The following is a 23,149-nucleotide window of genomic DNA, read 5'->3' on the forward strand; positions in this document are numbered from 1 at the left end:
ATTTTTATTTGCTGCATGCAATGAGCTGATAAAGCATTGATTCGCTGTTTTCTAGATTGAGATTGAGGAGATGCGGGCAGAGATGGATGAGATGCGGGACACTTTCTATGAAGAGGACGCCTGTCAGCTGCAGGACATGCGCAGAGAGTTGGAGAGGGCCAACAAAAACTGTCGCATCCTCCAATACCGGCTGAAGAAGGCCGAGAGGAAGAGGCTGAGGTTTAATGAAAGCGGCCAAGTGGATGGAGAGCTCCTCAGAAGTCTGGAGCAAGACCTGAAGGTAAGTCCGTGATGCCTGTAATCTGCCCTTATGTATGAAAAACAACTTTTTGCCCTTAAAGTTACTTTTTATTCATATTTTTGCCAAGTTACACCGGTTTGATGTGACAGATCAACACAGAATAGTGCGTTATAGTAAAGATTGCGGACTGATTTTCACAACTTGTTAGAAATTAAACCTTGCAAAGAATCACATGTTTTGTATTTAGCCTCTTTGTTGAGTCATTTCTGGCTACATTAACATTTTGGATTCAGATGTATTGAAGCAGAGTCCTAAACCAGTGCCATCGATCGTGGTCATCAGGACCCACTGTCATGCATCTTTTATTGTTTCCCTGCCGTCACACACCGCCAGACTTAAACAAACGACCTTTAGCCTGGCGTTTACGAAAACATTCACAAGGCACTGTGTGTTTGCCTTTCTTGGCCTCTTCCTGCAGGTGGCAAAGGACGTGTCGGTGCGCCTGCACCACGAACTGGAGAATGTCGAGGAGAAGAGGACAAGGACGGAGGAGGAGAACGAGAAGCTGAGGCAGCAGCTGATAGAAGTGGAGGTCACCAAACAGGCCCTGCAAAATGAGCTGGAGAAAGCCAGAGAGGTGAGAAAGAAAGTCGAGGCGACGCGTTTGTTCGTTTTTCTACTTCGTTGGGTCAGAAGGGGAGGAAAATTAAACTTGATTAAAATCGATTTGGATGGCAATGGAGTGTGAATGAGGAAAGACAATGTGTAACTAAAAAAAAAAAAAGCAGCAGATAAAGAGTGCAATTTCAAGTAGTGACAAGGCAGGATGCAGTGAAGGTGGCTAGAAAGAAATGTTTCATACTGTAATAAGCAGCTGTAGAGCCCTGAAACTATGTTAGGAATGTGGATTTTATTGGTCATTTGGGTAAACCATTCATTTAAGTTTATGCTTAAATATGGTTATTTTTTAAATTATTATTTCAGAGATTTCTGTCGAAATAATCCCTCCTTAAGAGCGACACAATGCATGATGGGAGTGGAAAGTTCATGACCCGTGATTTCGTACCGTACAGAGAGAACTATGCACACTGTACGCTCGAATCGTGGATTTTGTTGTACAAAGGCAAAAATCTATATGCGTTTTTAAGTTCTTCTTAAGGGTAAAACACGACCTTTCACTGGTTTATGGGACTGAGTTAGGTTTTCAAGGATTTTCATTAACACACAAAACCAAAAATGCATAAAATGAGTCAAATTTAAGTAGCATCGCCTCCTGCTTGTTTGTGCATTTCAATCCTCCCCCCCTCCCAGAACAACTCCTTTCAATTAATTGCAACACAACACATTTCTGACCCCGTAAATTGTTCTTAGGGATGTTTTTGATTGTGTGCTTCAAAAACAGAAAATAAAATCTGAGCAGCCTGATTTATATTTTAAAATGTTGCCCAGTGATAGGATTTATTAATTAGTGAGAGTTTTTTTTCTGTAAATAAACTTGGTAATGTAAAAAAAAATTTGGATTAAATCACCACTTTCAGTTTGAAAACAATATGACATAATTGCCATTGCTTCTGTGCAGCTCTCCCTGAAAAGAAAAGGAAGTAAGGACGCGCAGAGAACTGAGAAAAAGATGCCACAGACGCCCGTTGAGGTGAGTCAAGTCTTGTGTTTACTCAACCACTGAGTACTAAACCTCCATGGATATTTTAAGTAATAAGGCCTAAATTGCACAATTCCCAGACAATTAGTAATACCCTGTAAGATGTTTCACATTTTGTTCCATTTAATCTGTTCTATTCACATTTAACGTGACCAACAAAACAGTACAGTGTAATTGTTTCGCAAGAAGAAGGAAGCATTATTTTTAAAAGCTTTTTCCGAATAAAATCAAGTGTGCTGTGCATCTGTATTTTGACCCCGAGTCAAAATACAGATTCTACTGTAATGAAAATTGTAGGTGCTTAAGACATAAAGAAGTCACAGAAACCAGAGCAAGTAAAAAGCAACCTTACCATTTTGCAGGAAGAAAATGAGGACCTGAGGTGCCAGCTCGCCTTCATCAAGGAGGAAGCCATCTTAATGAGAAAAAAGATGGCGAAGATCGACAAAGAGAAGGATCGTCTGGAGCAGGAGCTGCAGAAGTACCGCTCCTTCTATGGGGACGTGGACAGCCCGCTGCCCAAAGGCGAGGCCGGGGGGCCTCCCACCACCCGGGAGTCTGAGCTGAAGCTCCGCTTGCGCCTGGTGGAAGAGGAGGCAAACATCCTGGGGAGGAAGATTGTGGAGCTGGAGGTGGAGAACAGAGGACTGAAGGCTGAACTGGATGACATGAGAGAGGACAGGTACCCTCATCTCAATCAACACTTTAGATGTTAAAATGTGATGGGAATTTGAAAAGTGAAGAATTTTATTTGATATTTGAAAGCTTGTCCTTTTCTTTTTTCTTTTTTTTTTTTTTAAAGAAAGCCAGCAAACCTAAACTTATATTTACCTGTATTTTCTAGTCTGGCAGCAGGAGGGGATGGCAGTGGCGGCGGCAGCCAGCAGAGCAGGGAGCAAGGCGAGGCTTTGTCCGAACTAAGGCAGCAGCTGCAGCTGGTGGAGGATGAGGCAGAACTCCTCCGCAGGAACTTAGCTGATGTAGAAGAAGAGAATAAAAAGGTTTGTTGGGTGGATTACATAAAATATATATATTTATGTATGTTCTGCTGTTTTACACCAATTAAATTCCAAACTTTCTGCTGTTTGACCAGCCACCTCACCAAAGATTGAATTTACATTTCCTCAGGTAACAAATGAGCTCAATAAGCTCAAATACAAGGCTGGGTCCCATGAGGCCGGATCAAGACACGGAGGAGGTTTGTTTGCTTTTTGAAATGAAAACTATGTTGCACGGCAAATAAATGATTTCACTTGAGAGTAGGGTTGGGCAATATGACTGAAAAACATGTCATGACACAAGCATTTCACATCAGGCGCTGATAATTATTTATTTTTTTGTTTGTTTGTTTTAAAAATATGAATTACTGCCAAACTGGTGATATGACCTTTCCTGTTTTATCCACAATTTCTTCTGGAGCTGTTGTATTCATTTTCACCTGTAACTGCTGCTGTGCAAGTTATTTAACAGGTTGTTGCTAGGTAACCAAAGAGAGAGTGAGTTAGTTGATGCCACTCTCTTTGCTTAGCTGACTTTGAGAGGTTGAGCAGTTAAAGCCTTTCCTCTACTCACATCCCCCGTAATTCTGTTCTGCGAAATTGTTTAACATAATATCCGATGTGCTTTGTATTGATATTGATCGCGTGTCTATCACGATATATATTGTTATCGATTCATTGCCCAGCCCTACTTGAGAGATCACTTCCTTATTTACTAACGTAGCAGTAGGAACGATCCCATATGTCTTCCAATAGCATTGTTGAATTATGCTAGTGCTTGAAGTTCATTTTCACTTTTACTTGCCTTCAGGTGGGGGTGATCAGGCTAAACTGGAGGCGCTCCAAGAGGAGCTGAAAGCGGCACGCCTGCAGATCAATGAACTGAGCGGCAAAGTCATGCAGCTCCAGTACGAAAACCGCGTGCTGCTCTCCAACATGCAGCGCTACGACCTGGCCTCCCACCTGGGCATCCGCGGCAGCCCGCGGGATAGCGACGCGGAGAGTGACGGGGGCCGGGACGACGACACTCCGTCGGCCTCCGCCGCTTCCCCTCGCCTCCTCCCGCCGCACCGCAAGCGCGAGGGCCCCATCGGGGGAGAGAGCGACTCCGACGAGGTGAGAAACCTCCGCTGCCTCACCCCGACGCGCTCCCTTTACTCTCCAGTAGATAGCCGTTTTTTATCCAGAAGCCTGCGGGACCGGCAGCAGATGATAGACATCCGCATCGAGGCCGAGAGGCTGGGCCGGACCATCGACAGGCTCATCGCTGACACCAGCACTATCATCGCTGAGGCCCGAGTGTACGTAACCAACGGGGAGCTGTTTGCCAGGCTGGATGAGGAGGAAGAAGGTGGCAGGTAATAAACAAATAAATAATAAATCACTAGACTGCATTGTGAAAACCCTGGATTCAGCTTTTCCACGTCTGCTCTGCAGGATTAGAGAGCATGAGCTGCTGTATCGAATCAATGCCCAGATGAAAGCTTTCAGGAAAGAGCTGCAGACCTTCATAGACCGTCTGGATGTCCCCAAGCAGGACGACAAACAGCCAGAAGAACCGCTGTCTGTAAGCCACTGCAGACGAACGCACCTCTGTGGTTTCCTTGTAGAGTTTTCTCATTCTGATCAACTGCAATCCTGCTCTTCACATCCACCCAGATGTTTCAACCCATTATTTTGCTCATCCTCATCCTCGTTCTGTTTTCCTCGCTCTCTTATGCCACCATTTTCAAACTGGTATTTCTTTTCACCCTGTTCTTTGTTCTGTAAAGCACACGCTCAAGACCACGCAGTGCACTTTTCTTTTTCATATTGTTTGCTACATTATTCGTTCATCTTAAGTTCTGTTCTGTTACGTTCAACGCATCGCATACGGTCACTCAAGGTACAGGACAGTTCCACTTCCCCAAGTACGACTCCAATCATCCGTGGACTGCAATGGCTTGCCACACCCTGGACGCAGCGTAGCTTAGGAGTGATGCTGGAGAGTTAGGTGAGTGTTGTCGCATATGAATTCACTTTCAAGCACACACTGAAAAACTCGAGCCCACTGTGTTTTAAGCAAGCTCTGGGATCGTTGCAAGAAAGGACAAAAAAGAAAAAAAGAATCTGTTTACTAAACTGTGAACAGCTTGAAACCACATTGTGTAGACTGCACTCGGTTTATTTTTATGTAATTCATCCACTGGGGGGTTTTGAATGGGTTGACAAAACAACGGTTTCTGAGATATTCCCAGCTCGTCCGACATTTGCTATACATCTGGGTGCAGCCAGAGGGGGACGGTGCATGCTGAGGTTTGGGTTACAGCAGCAGTGGTGCGTTGCAGTGAAAATGCATCCAGTAACTCAGGTTCATGCCCACAATAACAGTGACCGTTATTGTCAGTGCTACATTTGTTTTGTTTCCTGAAAGCCCCTCTGTGCTGAGTCACTGAGCTGATGGTATGATGTGTAACTCATCATCTTTTGGTCGTCTTTTGTAACACAGTAGATTAAAAACACAAACATACAGACAGACCACAAAATGTGTGGGGTTTCCGTGTACTTGTCATTCTTTGTAATGTTCTGCGTAATGTTTTCCTCTGTAAGAAGTATTCACAGCCCCAGAACTTTTTCATTTTATTAGGAACCCCACTCACTCCTTCCTTCCAAAAATTCTCTGTGCTTAGCTTTGTCTTCTCATCAGCTGTGACCACTTTCCTTAACCCACGGCACGATGCTGCTTCACCACACATGTTTAGGATGGTGTGCAACGTGTGTTTAAGTTTGGTTTCATCTGATGTTTGCCATGTACATATGTGACAAACTTTAAACAAGGCTTTTAAAAAATGGCTCTCTTCTTCCATAAAGGTCATATTTGTGGAGGCCTCTGAAGGCACAGAACAGTTTTATTCAATTTCACACTCTCTATCAACTAATTCAGTGACTTCTGAAAGCGACTTGTTACACCAGACTTTATTTCAGGATATCATCAGATTAAAGGAGGTTGGATAAAAATGAATGCCACACATCTAGTTTTTTTTTGTTTGTTTTTTTTTTTTTACACAATTGCAGAGCCATGTATCGCTTTCTTTCAACTTCCCAATCATGTGGCACTTTTCATTGGTTTATCACATGAGATCCAAATATAATGGAGTTAACCATGGTTGGATTTTTGACAAAATGCAAATAGAGAAAGATAAAAAAAAAATAATAGTTTTGCAAGTCACTGTGCGTGTCTTGAAAGCTTCCCTGTGCTGAGTCACTGAGCGGGTGACGTTATGTGCAAGAAATGGTCTATTGGTCATTTACAGAAGAAAAATGACAAATATGTGGGCATTGTGTGCACATTTTTTCTGTAATGTTCTATATTTTTCTTGTATCTTTGATTATTCTATGCGTCTTTCTTTTATTTTGCATCAAGTTATGGTATTTGTCCATATCTTGAGAGTCACTAAACCTCCAGATATTGATGCTACCCCTTGATATCATCGTTTTTTGTGCTTGGTGTATTTTTTTAAACCTTTTTCCCCCCATTCTCATTCTCCAAAAGCTATGCATTTTTGTTATAAGAGTACAAGTTCATCATTACAGACCCTTTTAGCCCTCCACATAGACAGAGAGACTGGCGTTTTACCTATTTGGATTGTGGTTTTTTGCAGCAATAGACTATTTAAAAATAGCCACGGGTGGGGTCTGCAGACCCAGCACAAAAATGTGCAGATGGGGGGTTCTCGTCTGGCCACCAGGATGGGAGGTGGACTCGGTCCGCTTCTTTTATCCCACCGGTGGGATGTTGCACGTCACACACTGTCTTAGGGCCAGCTGTGGGAGGAAGAGGAGGAGAGACACGAGTAGGAGGGAGGAAGGAAGGGAGGAAGGGGAATTTTATTCCAGTTAATGAAAGCATCATTTTAACTGCAGGCATTCCCCCTCACTGCAGTTGTTTTTAACAGTGCTGTTGCGTCCCAGCCCAGACCAAGTGTTCAAGTGTTTCAGCTGTCCGAAAAGTAGCTGGGCAATTGGTGGCTGTTTTAAAATAAGGACGACCACTTCCACGTCCCAGAACCTTACAAGACGTACGGTAAGGCTGCAAATAGCGTGTGCTTCGTACGAGTTAAGACTTTAGACCGCGAACTTTAAAGGTAGCTAGCTGGTATGTGGCTTACAAGTTTACGACTAGGATAAGGTGACAGTTATGAACAAATGAACATCGTTTTCATGTGGAGTTGTGTGGCTGTCTGCTTTCTAGGTTAATGGACGCCCACCCCTCTTTGCTCTCCTCGTGACAGTCAGCCTCCTCTCATACTTCATCTAACAGCAGAAACAAACCTGCTTTGTTTACAGCCAAGCTAAAGATAATTTGCTGTGGAAAAGTAGCAGTTTGTTAAACGCTTCCTCTTCTTGGCACTCAAAATGGGTCGTTTGCGGTCTCTTAAAAGAACCGACTGCTCACTTTTGGCCATCAAAGTTGCCGCGACGCGGTGCTCGAATCGATCCGTTGCCATGGCTACGGCGCAAGGTGGCGACGTAATTAAAAGACTTCGGTGTTGATTAAGGGGCTCTTCTTCCGCTGTCGCCTCTAGGCGTCGTTCAGCCTCAGAGAGAGAGAGAAAAAAAAACTCCTGGTTACAGAGGGGTAAAAATACTCGCCGCTGCTGTTACATCAGAAGCACTCCGTGGTATTTTTGGGAGCTTCTCCTTTTTGCCTCGGAGTGTTTACGGGCGCCTGTCGCTTCAAGGGGACGGCTCATTCTTGGTTAGGACGCGCAAAAGAAAAGCAGCGCAGGTGGACAACCGAGAGCGGGTCTGTAAAGGACAAGGACTGAGCGAAGTGGGGGACCAGCATGGAATCTTGACCTCATCTTTGTGAAGACATGGAGACGGCCGAAGCATCCCGTCCCGTCCAGCGTGTCCCTGCGACGGTGACCAGGGGTGAAGCCGTGTGCCCGAGGCGGGATTTGGCCGGGTGTGGATAACTCCTAAAAGTTACTAAAGTTGATGTTGATGGAGGAGTCAGTGAACTGATCAAAACTGTTCAGAGCAGAAATGGCTGCTCACAACATCGTTTGGTGACTTTCCATTGCATATTTGAGTGTTTTATGTGCATGCATTTGAGCGATGTGGAGCGCCTTTATGAACGGCGCAGGGCTGCAGGGCGGCAGCGGCGGGGGCTACGTGCAGTCTCAGGGGTGGGAGTTTGTGCCTCGCTCCAGGATTGAGAAAGCTGACAGGGGCCGGGGCAAAAACCGCAGCCCGCTAAGGAGGATCTCCTCCCCGCCCACCGTTTTCAGCCACATCCAGGAGCCCCCGATCGGCGCTTCGCAAACTGGAGGAGAGGGAGGGGCAGGGACCCAGCAGCTCGAGGTCCTCAGGGGACAAATGTGGCCGGGCCCCGAACCCCAGCAGCAGCAGCAGCAAATGCACCACATGCGGCTTAAAAAGAAACTAGAGGATCTGAAAAAGCGACACGTTCAGGATAAAGAAGACTGGATGCGAGAGAAGGAGTCCTTATTGAGACAAGTTGCTGACATCCAAGTAATAGATTAGAAGGAATAATTTATTCAGCATTTCTGTACCAGTATTAACCAAGGAGTTTATTTTTTTTTAAGTATGGCTCCCCACTCAGGGCATTTGTCATAAAAGAAAAAATCTTGGCCACAAGTTTTTCTATTTTCTATTACTCATTAGAAGTCCAGTCAGTTGGCAAACAGGAATGCGGTGGGGCTAACAGTAAGAGCAACTGAGGAGAGTAAGAAAACAACTTGGCTTTTACAAGCATATGATATCCACCCAACATAAAAAGCTGTTTTATAGTCTTTTAAACATCATAGTCCTGCATTTGACCATCTCTGGATAAAAATCTAAAACGCGTCGTCTGATCAAACCTGAACTGATTTATTTTTTCATGAATGGGAGTCAATTAAAAATTAATAAATTCGTTCATAATATGTGGGAAAGGCTGTATTCTTTTTGTACTCTCAAAAGGGAGCACTTTCAATCTTGTTTTATCCATAAGGTTTACATTAGATCAAAAAATGAACATCAAACTAAATGTTTGTTAGATAAGTATTAGAATCTATATATACATATATATGACACAAAGCTTAGGATTTGCTCAAAGTCACGTCCATACAAGAACCACCACTTCCTGGTTCTTCGGAGCTTCAAATTCAGATTTTGTGAAGGTCAAACATGTGATCCACGTTTAACAAGAAAGCGGGATGCCGTTTGTGTATCAACGTAGGGTGGGGAGAACAGGAGGATTCTGCTGGACCTGAAGACGGTTCTGGAGGAGGTGCAGGCCGAGGTGAAGAAAGAGGAGGAGAAGAGGAGTGAGCTCCAGCTGCAGTACACCAGAGACAGATGTGCCTGGGAGCTTGAGAAAGCTGAGCTCAAATGCAGGATTGCACAGGTGAGAGACGACCGGCCATGGCGATCAGACTGTAGATTGTTTCTATGCACCGGTATTCAGTTGCTCTGCATGCTCAAAGTGTTTGAACATGTGCATGTGCGCACGCGTGTCCGCACAGCAATCAGCAATATTTCACGTGTAGATTTTCAGCTACGTGCGTGGCTGGTTGGTCATTTTCTGGTAACCCAACTGGAATTGCCAAGTCGGTATGCTACAGCCTCTATCCAAGTTTAGACAAAAAGGTTTTCACTGCGGGGACATGCTCTGTTAAACCCTGCTTAGAAAGACATTGATACTTTTAGCAGCTAGCTCTAAGGAAGATAAATACTAGCCTATTACGTGGACAGCTACTGGCAGAAATACTGAAGGCTAAAGGGTTTGCATGGCAAAGAAAAGCCAAATGCGCTTCTCTTGAAAAAGTGCTTTTCTTCTCTTCACAGGACTACAGTTTTAGGGATTTAGCTCCTTTACAGATAGGATCAGAAATGGGACTTATTTGGCTGCTGCAAGTCCAAAACTGATTGGACTTTTTCACCATTTAGACAGAGAAAAACAAACTTTTAAGCCAACAAATTCTCATTTATTAATTTGTACATTTAGACTACTTCGCTGTACTTGTATACTTTATCTATATTCAGTTGAGGCTTGTGTGATTTGTATCAAAGACTCAAAACGAATTTATTCCTCACACAGACCCCCCCCCCTTCTTTGAATCTAGAACCAGAAAGAAAAAGTGGAGAATAGTGGTTCAACAATCCTGTTGGCTAGTCATGTGAAACCATTGATGATGAGATAGATAATATTCTAGCTTTGCTAGAACACACAGACACAAAATCTCCACCCTCATCTATGTTTGTGTTGTTTTGCTCACAACTAGCTTTTATTCTTAAGATTCTGTAAATAGAGCAGGGAAATGTGACTTGGAGTGTGGCCAGCCAGAGCAGGATTAGACCCATTGTAAGACTTGTTTTGTCTGGATGCCATGTCCAACCACAGATGAGACGTTCGCCAGCATATTTACTAAGCGATAAGCGAGTCTTTTTATGAGGCTTAGAAAACAACGCCAGGAATTTGAAGTTAGACTCAAGACAACTATAAATTTACACAAATAGACTTTACACGCCAGCACCCGGCTCGTCTTAAAGATTTTGTAGAAATGCACAGAGAAATGGAACAACATTCAGCTCGACTCATCCTGACTCGTGAAGACTCAAAGACTTGATTGTTTTACAGTTGGTGACCAAACTATCCGTAAAAACTCAGTTGGTCTTAAAGAGACAGATATAAAGATTTCTACAATATTTCATGGCGGTTCTGTGGTTAATTCAGGCTGTGAGAGAGAGCAAAACCTTAAGCAGACAACGTAAAAGCTGAACGGTATACAGCAAAGTTTGTCTATTTTTTTTTTATACACCACTGTTTCCAGTTAGTTTAGCCAATCATGCTGGTTTCTAGTAAGAAACGCTAAAGGCAGTTTAAAATGTCACCTGTGCCGTCATCAGTTTTTTTTTGTATGCTGATTGTGTCACTGTCTGTGCTCCAAAAATAATGCTCAGTCACAATCGGAAAAAAAAATAATAAAAAATATTGAATGCTGTTCTAATACCTTCTTAAGCTACAATTATTAAATAGAAATCAGAATAATGAAAAAAATTAAATCAGCCGGTTTGAAAAAAAGACTTTAAAAAAAATGGAGATCACAAATTGATTACAGATGTCCGATGGGTGAATCTCAAATATTTTATCATACATTTCCAACGTCCAAGACTCCTCCTGAAATATATACATTTTTTATGTTTTCTGATCAACTTACTTTGAGATGCTTTTGACTCGTCAATGGAAAAACACAAAACACACTTCATAAAGTAAACAGCCACATTCAAAACATACCGCACTATGTATATAGTTACTTTCAATTGAAAGATGAACAGTTGAAGATGCAAGAACCTGTCATTTTTCACATGTTGGTGTTACTGCACCAGTAAAGCTGAGAGTCTATATTTAGCTTCTGTGGAGGGAAAAGTGCAGGTGTTAAACAGCTAACGTGCTAGGGGCAGTTTGAGTGTTAACACTAATTGTTGTCCAGAATAGTACAGAGTTATGAAGTAATAGAGGAAAATTGTAGTGGGTTTCGCTGAAGTGCAGCCCTTTAGTCCAATCATCTGAGTCATGCAGACAGGGCAGGCTGAAATGAGCTCCTTTGAATAATTTTCTCTAATGATGCTGTTTGCATTCTGGCGAGTTAAAGCTGCTCGCTTTTGTTCCCCCTTTTTTTTTTCTTTAATTCGACTTTGAGTAGTAAAAGTGTCGGAAAATTTAGAAACACCAGATTCACTTAAAGTGAAACGTTCAAGTGTTTGTTATCCGAGCTTTTACAGGAATGGCATCTGGACAATGTCACAATGAAACGTCTAGGAGTTAAATATCACATTATCACTTAAATTAGCCAACGCCGTTTACCCTCATGTATGCGGCCTGAATTTGAATGCGCTGATTCCCTTTTGGACACGTCCAGCACCAAATACCAAGAAAGCATCCAAGCTCTCTGGCTTCAGCTCAGGCCCCAGTATTTCCAGGCATGTTTCTCCGTGTGGCTCTGATTTATGAATGCTGCTGGCAGCTAGGATACATCTCATTCCGCCTTAGCAGTCAGCTCCCCTTCCTCTCTTTACCTCGGCATCCCCCCCTCCTCCCACATCCTCTCAGAATGTGACATTGTACAGGGCTGGGTGTCCGCTATTAATAGTGGGTCACCCTGGTGACACAGTTACCTTTATAAACCCCGTGGCACTCAGAGGAGCCCAGGCTGGCTTCGAGTGTGCAGAGGTTGCTCTCTAAACAGACTCAGTGTAAAGTGTTGATGTGTAAATACCCGAGTGTCTCTCCAGGGGCTTCGTCGGGATTTTCACAGTCTATTCCCTGGACATCTGTAGTTGGACGAAACGACTTTCCCGTTCCAGTCATTTAAAACCGAGATTGTTTCTTTAATGCGAGTCCAAGCATCTTGTTTTTTGCATCTCGAGCCATGTTTACATTCGAAAGTTTATATAGATTGTGGACAGCAACCGTCATCATCCGTCTCTAATTGCGGAGGCCTCTGAGAAAAGCCGCGGGCAGACAGAAGATGTTGACTTGTTTTTCTACACCATAATTTCTTGACCCCAGGCCACAGTCAGAAATAGCAGCATGGAGAAAGGCTTTGGTCGGTGTCTGTGGCGGAACACAGAAATAACACACTTCGGCAGGCTCGTATGCAAAAGTTGCGTCCACACTCGCTCGCACAGAGAGAGGAACACATCAACGTACAGAGGCGTTGTCTTGGGGATTCTTCCAGTTCCAAACCCAACATTCTTCCAATTTTTTTTAAACTAGCAGCAAAACTTCACACATACCACAGAATGTACACTGAAATACACCATCATTCCAGGTCTTCAAAATAGTATATTGGCTTGTTTACAGAATTCTATGTAAAATTCACTCCAAGCATTGCTTTAAGTACAGATAGTTTTTCATATAGTGACCTACAAAAGTATTCACACTCCTTGAACTTTTCCACATTTTGTCATGGTAAAAATCACAAACCACAATGGTTTTTTTTTTTGGAATTGCATAATAGACTAACACAGTGGTGATGGAGCATGAAGTTGTAAAGTGGGAGAGAAAGGACTGTTTGACTTTTCAATAAATAAAAATCAGAAAAGTATGAAATTTGTCTGCATCTCTGGATAGACAGCTTGCTAGCTGGCTATCCGGCTCATTAGCTAGCCGTCCTGTAAAGAAGAATAGGCAAAACTGTTTACTGTCCAACACTACAATGTTTGTAGATTTGCATTTTAGATGCCGAGAATGTAGTTCCAATATTGACTCAGGGGGAGCTGAACAAAATTTGCTTGTTAAGTGCTTTCTTTTTTGCTAAAAAAAAAAAAAAAAAAACTATGAAAGCCATCTATCATTTTCCTTATACTGCTTCATCATGATTTAACATAAAATTCTAACAAAATATAGTAGCATTTGTAGTAGTAACACAAGTGGATTATGTAATATGGCAATTTTCCCTCTTGACAGGACTTTATTTTCCTGTAAGACCAAATATTTCAGGGGAAAATCCCAGGTTGTTTAAAAACATGTAAAAACCCTTTAATCTAACTAATTAAACCGTTTACAGTTTAATTGAGTGGTGCATAGGCAGCAATAAAGAGTCTGGTCCACATTTGCACACAGATATCATCTGCATGTCACAAATCGTTGTTTTTCTTGAAAGCTTAAATTGGGTCACATCTGCAGACGTATGCTGCCGTGCCTCAACCTACCATTTCCTGCCCTGTATCCTGTGCTGAAGCACCATAGAAAATAAACTTGAACTTTGCATCTCTGAACCATCTGTGTGAGTTCTAACAGGATACACTCAATCCGTCTCCCTCTTCCCTCCTGTAAACCCACTCACACTCGTCCCCGTGGTACATTATTTCTCCACTTTCTCCATCTTCACTTCCTGCCGCTCCTTCATTCCTCCAATTCCACCTTCAACAAATTCTCCCACCACCGTCCCCACATGTCTCATCATCTGGCTCTCGTCTTTTGGTCCCCAACTGTAATATCCCATTATTCTCTATTCTGTTTCTACCTCTTTCTTCCTTGCCATCCTGCTCTCCAAGCTGGAAGCTAGAGAAGCCACAGGGTTAGGGAGCGGAGGCCTCCAGTCGCCCGCGGGTCTCGGATCGGTGACGTCACGGAGTCCCCGCGAATCGAACAGCGAGACCTCGACGCTCTGCCGGGAGAGGGAAGAGCAGCGGAGGATCCTGGCCGACACGCATTCTACAGCCATGGACCTGCGCTGTCGTCTGGATCACAACGAGAGGGACTGGCTGAGAGAGAAGGCCGAGCTGCTAGAAAGATTCGATGTGGAGAGGAGAGAGTGGGAGTGCCAGCTGAAGGACATGCAGAAGAAAATAGAAGAGGTGAGATGCTTGACAATAAGCTTGTAAGCCGGTTAACTAGTGTAAGACGAGAGCATGACGAAAAATACTCTAAAATCCTGATTAAAAAGAATACCGTTTAATCAACGCATTTTAAACTTTCCGTCAGTTTTGAAGATGTTTCTATGCCTGCAGTTTGTAACGGTACTCCTACTCGTCCTGTTCAACATCAGCCCTGTCAAAACTATTTTTGATCATTGACACTGCAGCGATTAAAGAGCGGAAAGAGTCAGCGGAGTTAACAGTTGTTATTTCCTTTTATCTGTGAAGAGAGACTGAAGCTGTCTACAGCTTGGGTTTATGCAATACCGGCTCTGACTTTAAAGTCTTTTAAAATGATTTTCATTTTTCTTGCACAACCTCAGCTCCGACTGTGAGCAGCGGATTCATCATGTTAGCTAAAACATAAATCATCTCAACTCCCAGTTTTTGACTATAAATCTTTTGCGTTTATAGAAACCTGAGGATGACACTTTGATAACTAGGAAGCTGAAAATACATTGAGTAATTTTAGACTCAGTCATCAGTCTGTTCATCATCACACATCCACATAGATTGATATGCTTATAAGGTTAAAAGCAGCTTTGTTGAGGAAATTCAGCTTGTGTAGGTTGGCACAGAAAGAAGTTTAAACCAAATTTCTCTCAAATCTCTTATATTTCCTGCATTTTTACTGTATTATTTGTAACTTTTTGCAGCATAAAGCAGGATGTTTTGTAGGGATGCACAGAAATAAAAAAAAAACTACCAATGTCAATATCAGATATTATTATGGTCCAATACAGATAACTTATATGTGTATGTATATATAAAGATCATGACATATATAATAATCGCTCTTCATCATTGTGAGATTGAAATAAATATCAGTTGTTAATCTTGACCGAGTTTTATTTATCGGACAGATATCGATATGATAAAAAATGGCTAATATCGGCCAGTCCCGATGTTGGTGCCGATATGTATTCATCCCTAGTTTTTTTATCATCTATTTTTCTCTTTTGTGTTTCCAGCTGTACTGTGAGGTGAGATCCAGTCGAGGGGGTCCGGCCCTGGACGGCATGAAGCAGGACGACGACGCGGTGCTCCGACTCAGCATGCGCTCCACCAGCACGGGCTCCAGCCTGCTCAGCGACAACTCCCGGTCGGAGCTGCTCAGTAGCAGCACTCCGTCAGAACCAACCAGAAACCCACCTTCACCCAGATTAGGTCTGAACAGAAACATCAGCGCCGACGGCGGCAGCCCGTGTGGATTTAACGTGGATGTGCGGTTCAGTCAGAGCGATCCCTTACAATCCGAGCTTCTGGTTGAAACTAGATCCAGAGAAACCTGGAAGCAAGACTCGTCGGGTGATAAGAAAGCTGGAGGTGCAGCAGAGCTGGAGGCTTTTTACTGTGGCGCTCCGGATAGTGGGACGCCACAGGAATACGTTTCCATAGGGAGTGATAAAGGTCTCCAAGGAACTCCTCCGGAGAGTCCTCTCTGGGCCAGACTGAGTTACGGGAGTGACAAGAAAAAGAACACGACTGCGCTCAATGCTGTGAGTGTTTAAAGCTGATTTTCAACATGTGTTTGTTAATATCAGGGGACTATTTGTGAAGTATTTATTACTTCCCAATTACAAAACGTTAATCTCGTCTCATTGTCTTTCTGTCTGTTGTGTCTTTCTTTCTCAGGCTCTAAAGGAAATCGCCCGCGTTAGCGAGGAGCTTTGTAGCTACCAGGACGAGATCAGGAAAAAGAGCGGAGATAAGAGGTGAATTTCTTTTTGCAAGCATCTTGATAACCAGAATCAGAAGATTCTGGTTATCATCAGATAGTTAATATCATATGTGCCTCACTGTTGGAGAAAGGCACATTTTATGTAGATGTTAAGAAGTCCATGACTTGTACCTGAAACCAGATGTTTGCACAAAAAAAGACACTTTTTTCCCCCCAATTGATGACATTAAATCAAACTAGGATTGCCAGAATTGCTTTTTCTTCTTTCTTTAAAATTTGAATCGTACCGTACCTAAAATTTGATGTACACTTAATTATCTTGCTTTGTTGTGGCATCAGCAAAAACAAAAAAAACCCCCAAACGAACCAAAAAAAGAAAAAATCAGTCTGATTTAATATTTGACAGAGAAGAAAGAAGATACGCGTCATTTTTTTACTGTACCGAAATGCTTAGACTGAGTCTGGAAAATAATAGATTCTGCACATGGAAAACTTTAATTCTCACTTGTAAAGAAGTGAAATTAGACAATGTCATATTGGCGGGTTAAAGTTGTTTCCCAATTTCTTCTAGGAACCAATCCGAATCCCTGTGTCCATCTGAGGGACATGAAAAAAGCTTTCTGCAGGTAGAAGAGGCTCCTTGTGACCTCAGCCAGATCTACGATGACCTCCGGGCTCTGCAGCGAGAAAACTGGATCACGTTGTCACCAGAAAGCACCTGGAGAGCCAACAGAAGTTCAAGCGACACCTGGATGGCAAACACCTCTGACCCATATCCCTACAGAGACGCAGAGACAAGTCCTGGAGAATCCTCCGACATGGAGACGGCGGCTCCACCCATTCCTCCTCGTACTTCCTCCTGGAACCTAAACTCCTCTAATCCAGACACAGAACTCCACATCCCAGAGTCCCCTATGGCCACAATGAGGAAGTGCCATAGCCCCTGTGTTCTGTTGGACAGAAAGTGTAACAGCCCATCCATTGTCAGGAAGTTTGAGGCCATGCTTCAAGAGAATGAGGGAAAAGTCTTTAAAGACGGCGTGCTAACATCCTGCTCTACACCTTCCAACTCCAACTGCAACACGGGCTGCTGCCACAATCGCTGGTCCTGTGACGCCAGCAAGTTGACCCACAATAAACAGCTGATGTACGAGACTGTCCAGAAAAGCTTCTCCGAGGTCAACATATTGACTGCTGGGACAGATCTGTGCCCAGAGAAAAACAATGACGTCGGAAAGGTCCAAGTGTTTCCAGTTATCCAAGAATTCCCTGTGGATTCGATTTCACAAGGAAGTCCCAGCCTCCAGGGCTCCAGAAGAAACCTGATGCTGGAGCGAAAAACAGCCGAGTTCAACAGAACTTTGTTTCAGGCCGAGATGGGCCGGGGCGTGGATATACAAGAGACCCGTTTTGAGGCTTGCCAACCAGTGTTTGGAACATCAAGCCACATATTACCACCCAAAGACGCCACATCTCCATCCATGTGCTCTGATGTTTCCACTGACATCACAGATTCATATTCTAAAGTGTCGCCATCACCCTCCATCTCAACGTCTACCAAACAGAACACTGAATTGGAGCCAGTGCAGATGAGGAGCGCTTCCAAAGAAACACCTTCCGTCCTCTCGCTGGAAGAGCCGCATCCTGGACTCAAAGAGGCTCCAAAGCCTTCCCAGAGTGAGGTCAAGCACAAACTGCGAAAAACAGGCAGCTTCTCCAGGAAATCCCAACATAGAGCAACCCACGAGCCTCCTTCGTCTACAATCACCCAGCCAGACGAATCTGTGGAGAGTTCAAACTCCAACAGGGAAAATCCCCACGAAACAAAACCTCAGCCAGCCAGAGCCAGCGTCTCCCCGCTTCAGCCATCTGCCGAGAGCAAGAAAAGGCATGTGGCGCAGCCAAGACAGAGGTCAGACTCTCCTCTCCAGCTCGACTCCTCCAGACCCGTACTTCGCATCATGAACGAACATCCGTGGAAGCCTCTCACCCTTGCTGCGTACCCTCGACCGGAGGGCTCCAGATCCAACTACGGCGCCGTGGAAAGGATTCTGAAAAACTACGAAAGCGCCGCACGAGCGCAGCAGAACGAGATGGTTTCCAACCCCACAGAACTGGACATGCTGGACATGACCCCTCTGCCTTTAAGTCCCACTCTGAGACACATGCACACATCACCCACCACACAGGTCAGCCTCCACAGCGTCAATGAGACGCAGCTGAAGGTGCAGGTGAGTCAAGCCTTGCCCTTCCTTAGCTGCACAGTTCAGTGTTCAGGTATTTCAGTTTGTAGATTAAAACTAAAACATGAAATCATGCATAACATTATGTTCACCTACCAAATAGTGTGTTGCCACTGGGCTTCAACTTATTATCATTTCAGTGATCGAGTGTTCGATCAACTATTCTGGCGATTAATCGATTAATCCGATTATAAAAACTGGCACATTCTGCAGATTTTTCATTTAAAACTTTTTTATACATTGGAAATGCATTAAAAGATGCAAATAAACAAATAATTAAATTCCGCTTTCGTATGAAAAGGAACATTTTATTGCCTAGCTATGCAATAACCTGGTATTCCTTTTGTATAAGCTTGATCATCTGCAGGAGACAAAATACTTCTAACATGTGAAAAGCTCAGCTCGTTCTACTTGATTTACCAACACCATGAAGAGCTAATGTGTCACTTTTTTGGATGAACCAATTAATTGGATTACAAAAGATGCCTAATATGAGATTTATTTAACAGAATTTGAACCAGATTAAGATGAAATTGCCACCTGAGGAGTTCTGGCTAGAACATATTTACAGATGAGGAAAGTTTTTATTTAAAATCATAAATGCAAAATGTCAATTGTTTTGTACCATTTAGGCTTAATTACTGCTCTGAGTACGTTCTTTCAACAAATGGCCTTTTTTGAGACTGCATACTCCAGTTAAAAATTAATCAACTACTAAATTAGTTTCAATAATCGATTAAACACGATTAATCGTTTCAGCCTTAGTTGCCTCCGCCCCGTTTTGTAGCCATGACCCATCAAGGCATGAACTCCAGCAGACGCCTGAAGGTGTGCTGCGGTCGCCAGCAACCAACATGCCAGCAGCAGATTCTGTCCTGTAAAGTGCGACCATGCTTGAAATGCGAGATAGAATCTTTGAAATGAAAACCACTATTACTAAATATTTATTTGCAATTTCTACTTCAGAGAAGAAAGCAGAAAAAAAAAATCGATTAAAATTGGAAATTGGATCCGATATGAAAAAAGTTTTAGATTTTACTTCAATATGTGATATGGCGATATGTCTTGAACCTTCCTATCAGTGGTCATAACGTTATGCCTGATCACTGTATATTTCACGGTTCGGTGAGGCTGTATCCTCAAAGCTTGCTGTGTCAGTGGACCTGGAGGATCTTGTGCGTTGCTTTCTGTTCCAACACTTTGTTAAACAGTAAGTAATTGCCCTTGACAGAGGCCAGCTCTGTCAAGGGCTGTTGTTTATTTCTGGTATGTGCTAAGAGATAAAAGCAGGCCAGAGCCTCCATTATAATCTGGGCTTCTGGGCCACTCCATTGCTGAAAGGCTCCCGAGGAGCTGACAGTGAAACAGGCAGGGGACCGGCAGCCCGCACCAGCCTGATGTTGGACTCTAAGTCCTTCCAGAAGGCCCCGGTGATTTCTGGCCGTTGTGTGGTAATTACTGAAGTATCTGCAAGAAGCCGGCTGACTAACTGGCCTTGGCAGACCACAAAATGAGAATGCTGAAGTAATTACGTTGCTTTAAAGTCATGCTAATCTTAAAGATGTTGTGGGAGTCATTATGAAGGCAACTTCGAGAACCTCATGAAAAGAACGAAATGGGGAGGACCACATTAGTGGAACTGTCAGAGATTAAACGCTGGTGATTCAGAAGAGTTGGCGAGGGGAAAAAGTGCCTCACATGTCGGCTATCTTGACTTCAAATGCTCCCCCCCCCCTTAGGGATGAAATCAATCAGAGTTACTTGTGTGACCTTTACGCAGGAGCGTGGCGATGTGTTTAGGGTTCCTGTTTGAAATATGCCCGTTATTTTCCCCAGGCTCAAGAAGACAACCGCTGGAACACGTGATGTTAAGTAACTGAGTGCGTCAGCTTGGATGCAGACGGAACAGCGGGATAATCCTAAATGCTAACTCTGCTGCCTCTCTACAGGAAGACGAAGAGTCCTCGGTCACGCCTCCCTCCGTCCACAAGAACTTTTCGAGGCCCGCCCGTCCTGCCAACCGTCGCCTCCCCTCCAGATGGGCCAGCCGCTCCCCCACTTCGTCCTCCTCTCCCTCGTCCTCTCCATGCACCACGCCTGTCATCCCCGCTTCCTTTCCCCTCCAGAAACACTCTTCCTCCTTCACTTACACACACGGCTTTCACATAGAGACCGTCATCATTTGAAACTCCAGGTTGTTGTGTTTTAGGAACCAACCAGAAGCCTTCACTGACGAACTCCGAACATTTTATCCTCTTTCTTTTTTTTTTTTCTTTTTTCCTCTTGTATACACCAAATCAATACGAAGGACAGAAAATGTATTCCGAATGTACTCATCGACAAACTGTGTTTGTGGCATCCTGTGGAACATACCTGATGAAAGAAGGTGAATAACTCCAAACAGCTACAAGTATCGTCATTATGGCCCAAGTGAACCTGCCAGGCGTAACGGACAGCATCTAATGAATAATCTGCTCAGGTCTGGATTCCAGCGTTGACCACTAGCGTAGCTTTACAAATCTACTAATAACAGCTTTTAACTAATTTATCTCTGCTACAGACTGGATTTACAACCTGAAAAAAAAAGAAAAAAAAGACTGTAGTTTCAATTAAAATGTGTGCATCAGTACGTTCAGCTCAGACATGGAGAGGTGGAGCAAAGATTTCTCCACACATGACATCCCTACCATAAAGTAACCCTGCAGCACATGACTGGACTGTACCTTGACTGTGACCAGAATATTTTGTTTTTCATTGAAGTTTGACTTTATGTTTATTATTGTGAAGCAAAAACAAAAAACATTTACTTTTAGTAATAGCTGCATAAAAATCGACTTTTTATAATATGTACCAAAGGCTGGTTTCTTGTGCATTTTCTTGATTTTTAAGTGCATTGTTTGGAATAAAATACATCTTTTTTTGCCATAGCTAACATTTTTTTAAGGTTTGTGTGTAAACTGTATTTACAAGTCTGTTTTTTTGTTTGTTTTTTTTTTTGCATAACATGCTCCAAAAAAGAGATAGGAATGCCTTTTTTTACTCTAACTAAATACTCATGTTTGAGGATGTTACTTTGCTAGGTAGTGTTTTTTTATGGCTGAAAGGTGGTGAAACACGATGCCTTTGCTGTTGGTTTTGTATAATAAACAATATTCCAATAATGCCTCAGTTTGACGTTTTTCACATTTTGCCATGTTAAAACCACAAAACTTTAATGTATGTTATCTTATTTGGGATTTTAAGCAGAAGACTGAAATAAAGTAGGACGTAGCTGGGAACTTGGAAAAAAAACTGATTTGTGGTTTTCACCTTAAGAAAACAAAACAATAAAGATCTGAAAAGTGTGGCTTAAGTGAACATTTGTAATCCCACCTTTCATTGCAGTGACAGCTGCAGATATTTGGAGTCATCTAGAAACTGATGTCTGCCTATGTAAAAGCTTGTGGTTGCAATATGGAGGAAGTAGAAGGAGTTTGGGATGCTTAGAGAAGATGCTAAGTTGTTATGTAATGTTTTGTAGTTTTACCTAAAAGTGTGATAATCAATAGCCTGAGTTTTAATTCCTAATGTCACTTGAGGTCTACCATGCTATGCTGATTGTCCCTTGGCAGAGGTGCACTGCTATCTCACTCTTAAACTTTGCAGCTTTCACATAAATATTCACGTTAAACTCATTTGATTTGTATGCGACACTGCAGCCGACCAACCAGAACCAAACAACTGTCTGGCTTCCTTTGCCATTTTTTTTTTTTTTTTTACCAACTTGCAGATGTCTTTGCTGACACCCTGATCTCCTCCTCTAAGTAATATCTGCACACTGATCAGACAAACTGAAATGTGGAAAAAAGCCTAACATTTGATCTGATAAATCATCACTTGGCTTTCTTTATTACATCTTTTCCAGGACTGTTGATAAATTTAAAGAGACACGCTACCCTGAGTGGGACAGACACCCAACCCCGCCTCTCACCCTGAAACCTGGCACCCTTTGCTGATGGAAATAGCAGGTGTGGCAGTGTTGTGGAGCCAGAAATCTTACCCCTCTCCCGATAGATATAAAAATATTTTCATTCTCTCCTGAAGCTCGCCCGAGCTCCGCGCCCAATGTCTCATCCTGCTTTTCTGTGTCAAGGTTGGGAAAGAGGGTTAATTCCCGGTAAAGACCTGTGCTGGTTGTCTGGAGGTCTCCAGATGGAGCGACCATTATATAACCAGCGCTGACTGCCTGCAGGCTAGAGCTGCTTAAAATCACAGCACTGGAAAGAATTTCTGCAGCGATCTGCGTTTGATCAGCCCAGCAGAGTGACAGCGGTGGCTTATTTTCTAGACACAGCGTGGAAGCAAACGCTACTGCAGGATCATTTTTGCTGTTGGAATAATAAACCGTGCCACTATTCCTGATTTTAATCTGTGGGGTCAGCAGTGTTTGTCCAGCTGATCACAGTCATACCGGTGACAGTAAAAGTACGGATTTCACTTTTCCAAGATGGCTTGGTAGCGTCGCTATATGCTTCCTGCCAACTGGACAGTGGTTTTGCTCTAAACTAGAACCACCTTGTGGCTCATAGTTTATTTTGAAAAAAAAACCTTGTACACTAACCAGCCACTTCTTTTTTAGGTACAACTTAAAGTCAGTTTTTGTCTTTAGAACTACCTTAATAAATGACATAAATTCAACAAGGTGGAAATGTTTTTAATAGATATTTGTCTATAATGAGAATAGCATCCCACTGCTGCAGCAATTTTAATCTGCACATCGACAATGTCAGTCTCTTGTTCCACCATCTTGGATTTGCTCAGTTTTTATATATATATTTAAAAGTTCATTTGATTTTTAAAGATCACACACAACATATATGATCATAAATTCACATAATCATATAATTTCTGTATACTCCACAAAAACTATACTTC

General features: G+C 43.0%; 1 protein-coding gene across 8 annotated transcripts in view; it reads left to right on the top strand.

Annotated features, from left to right (window-relative positions):
- LOC103136326 (protein SOGA3) overlaps positions 1–21,398 on the top strand; it is a 36,218-nt gene extending 14,820 nt beyond the window's left edge. For 2 of the 8 annotated variants that reach the window (XM_016671475.1, XM_007549560.2), the window contains exons 3-12: positions 56–280; positions 720–878; positions 1,821–1,892; positions 2,264–2,583; positions 2,746–2,902; positions 3,030–3,099; positions 3,711–4,257; positions 4,337–4,466; positions 4,559–4,892; positions 9,126–9,211. In XM_016671475.1, coding sequence (XP_016526961.1) covers positions 56–280; positions 720–878; positions 1,821–1,892; positions 2,264–2,583; positions 2,746–2,902; positions 3,030–3,099; positions 3,711–4,257; positions 4,337–4,466; positions 4,559–4,669 — 1,791 coding nt within the window. In that variant the 3' untranslated portion in view covers positions 4,670–4,892; positions 9,126–9,211. The other 6 variants (XM_016671562.1, XM_016671612.1, XM_016671542.1 and 3 more) reach the window with 5 other exon arrangements.
- Positions 21,399–23,149: the final 1,751 nt, after the last annotated feature.

This window comes from Poecilia formosa, unplaced genomic scaffold (assembly GCF_000485575.1).
Source record: "Poecilia formosa unplaced genomic scaffold, Poecilia_formosa-5.1.2 Scaffold0, whole genome shotgun sequence".
Classification (NCBI taxonomy): Eukaryota; Metazoa; Chordata; class Actinopteri; order Cyprinodontiformes; family Poeciliidae; genus Poecilia; species Poecilia formosa.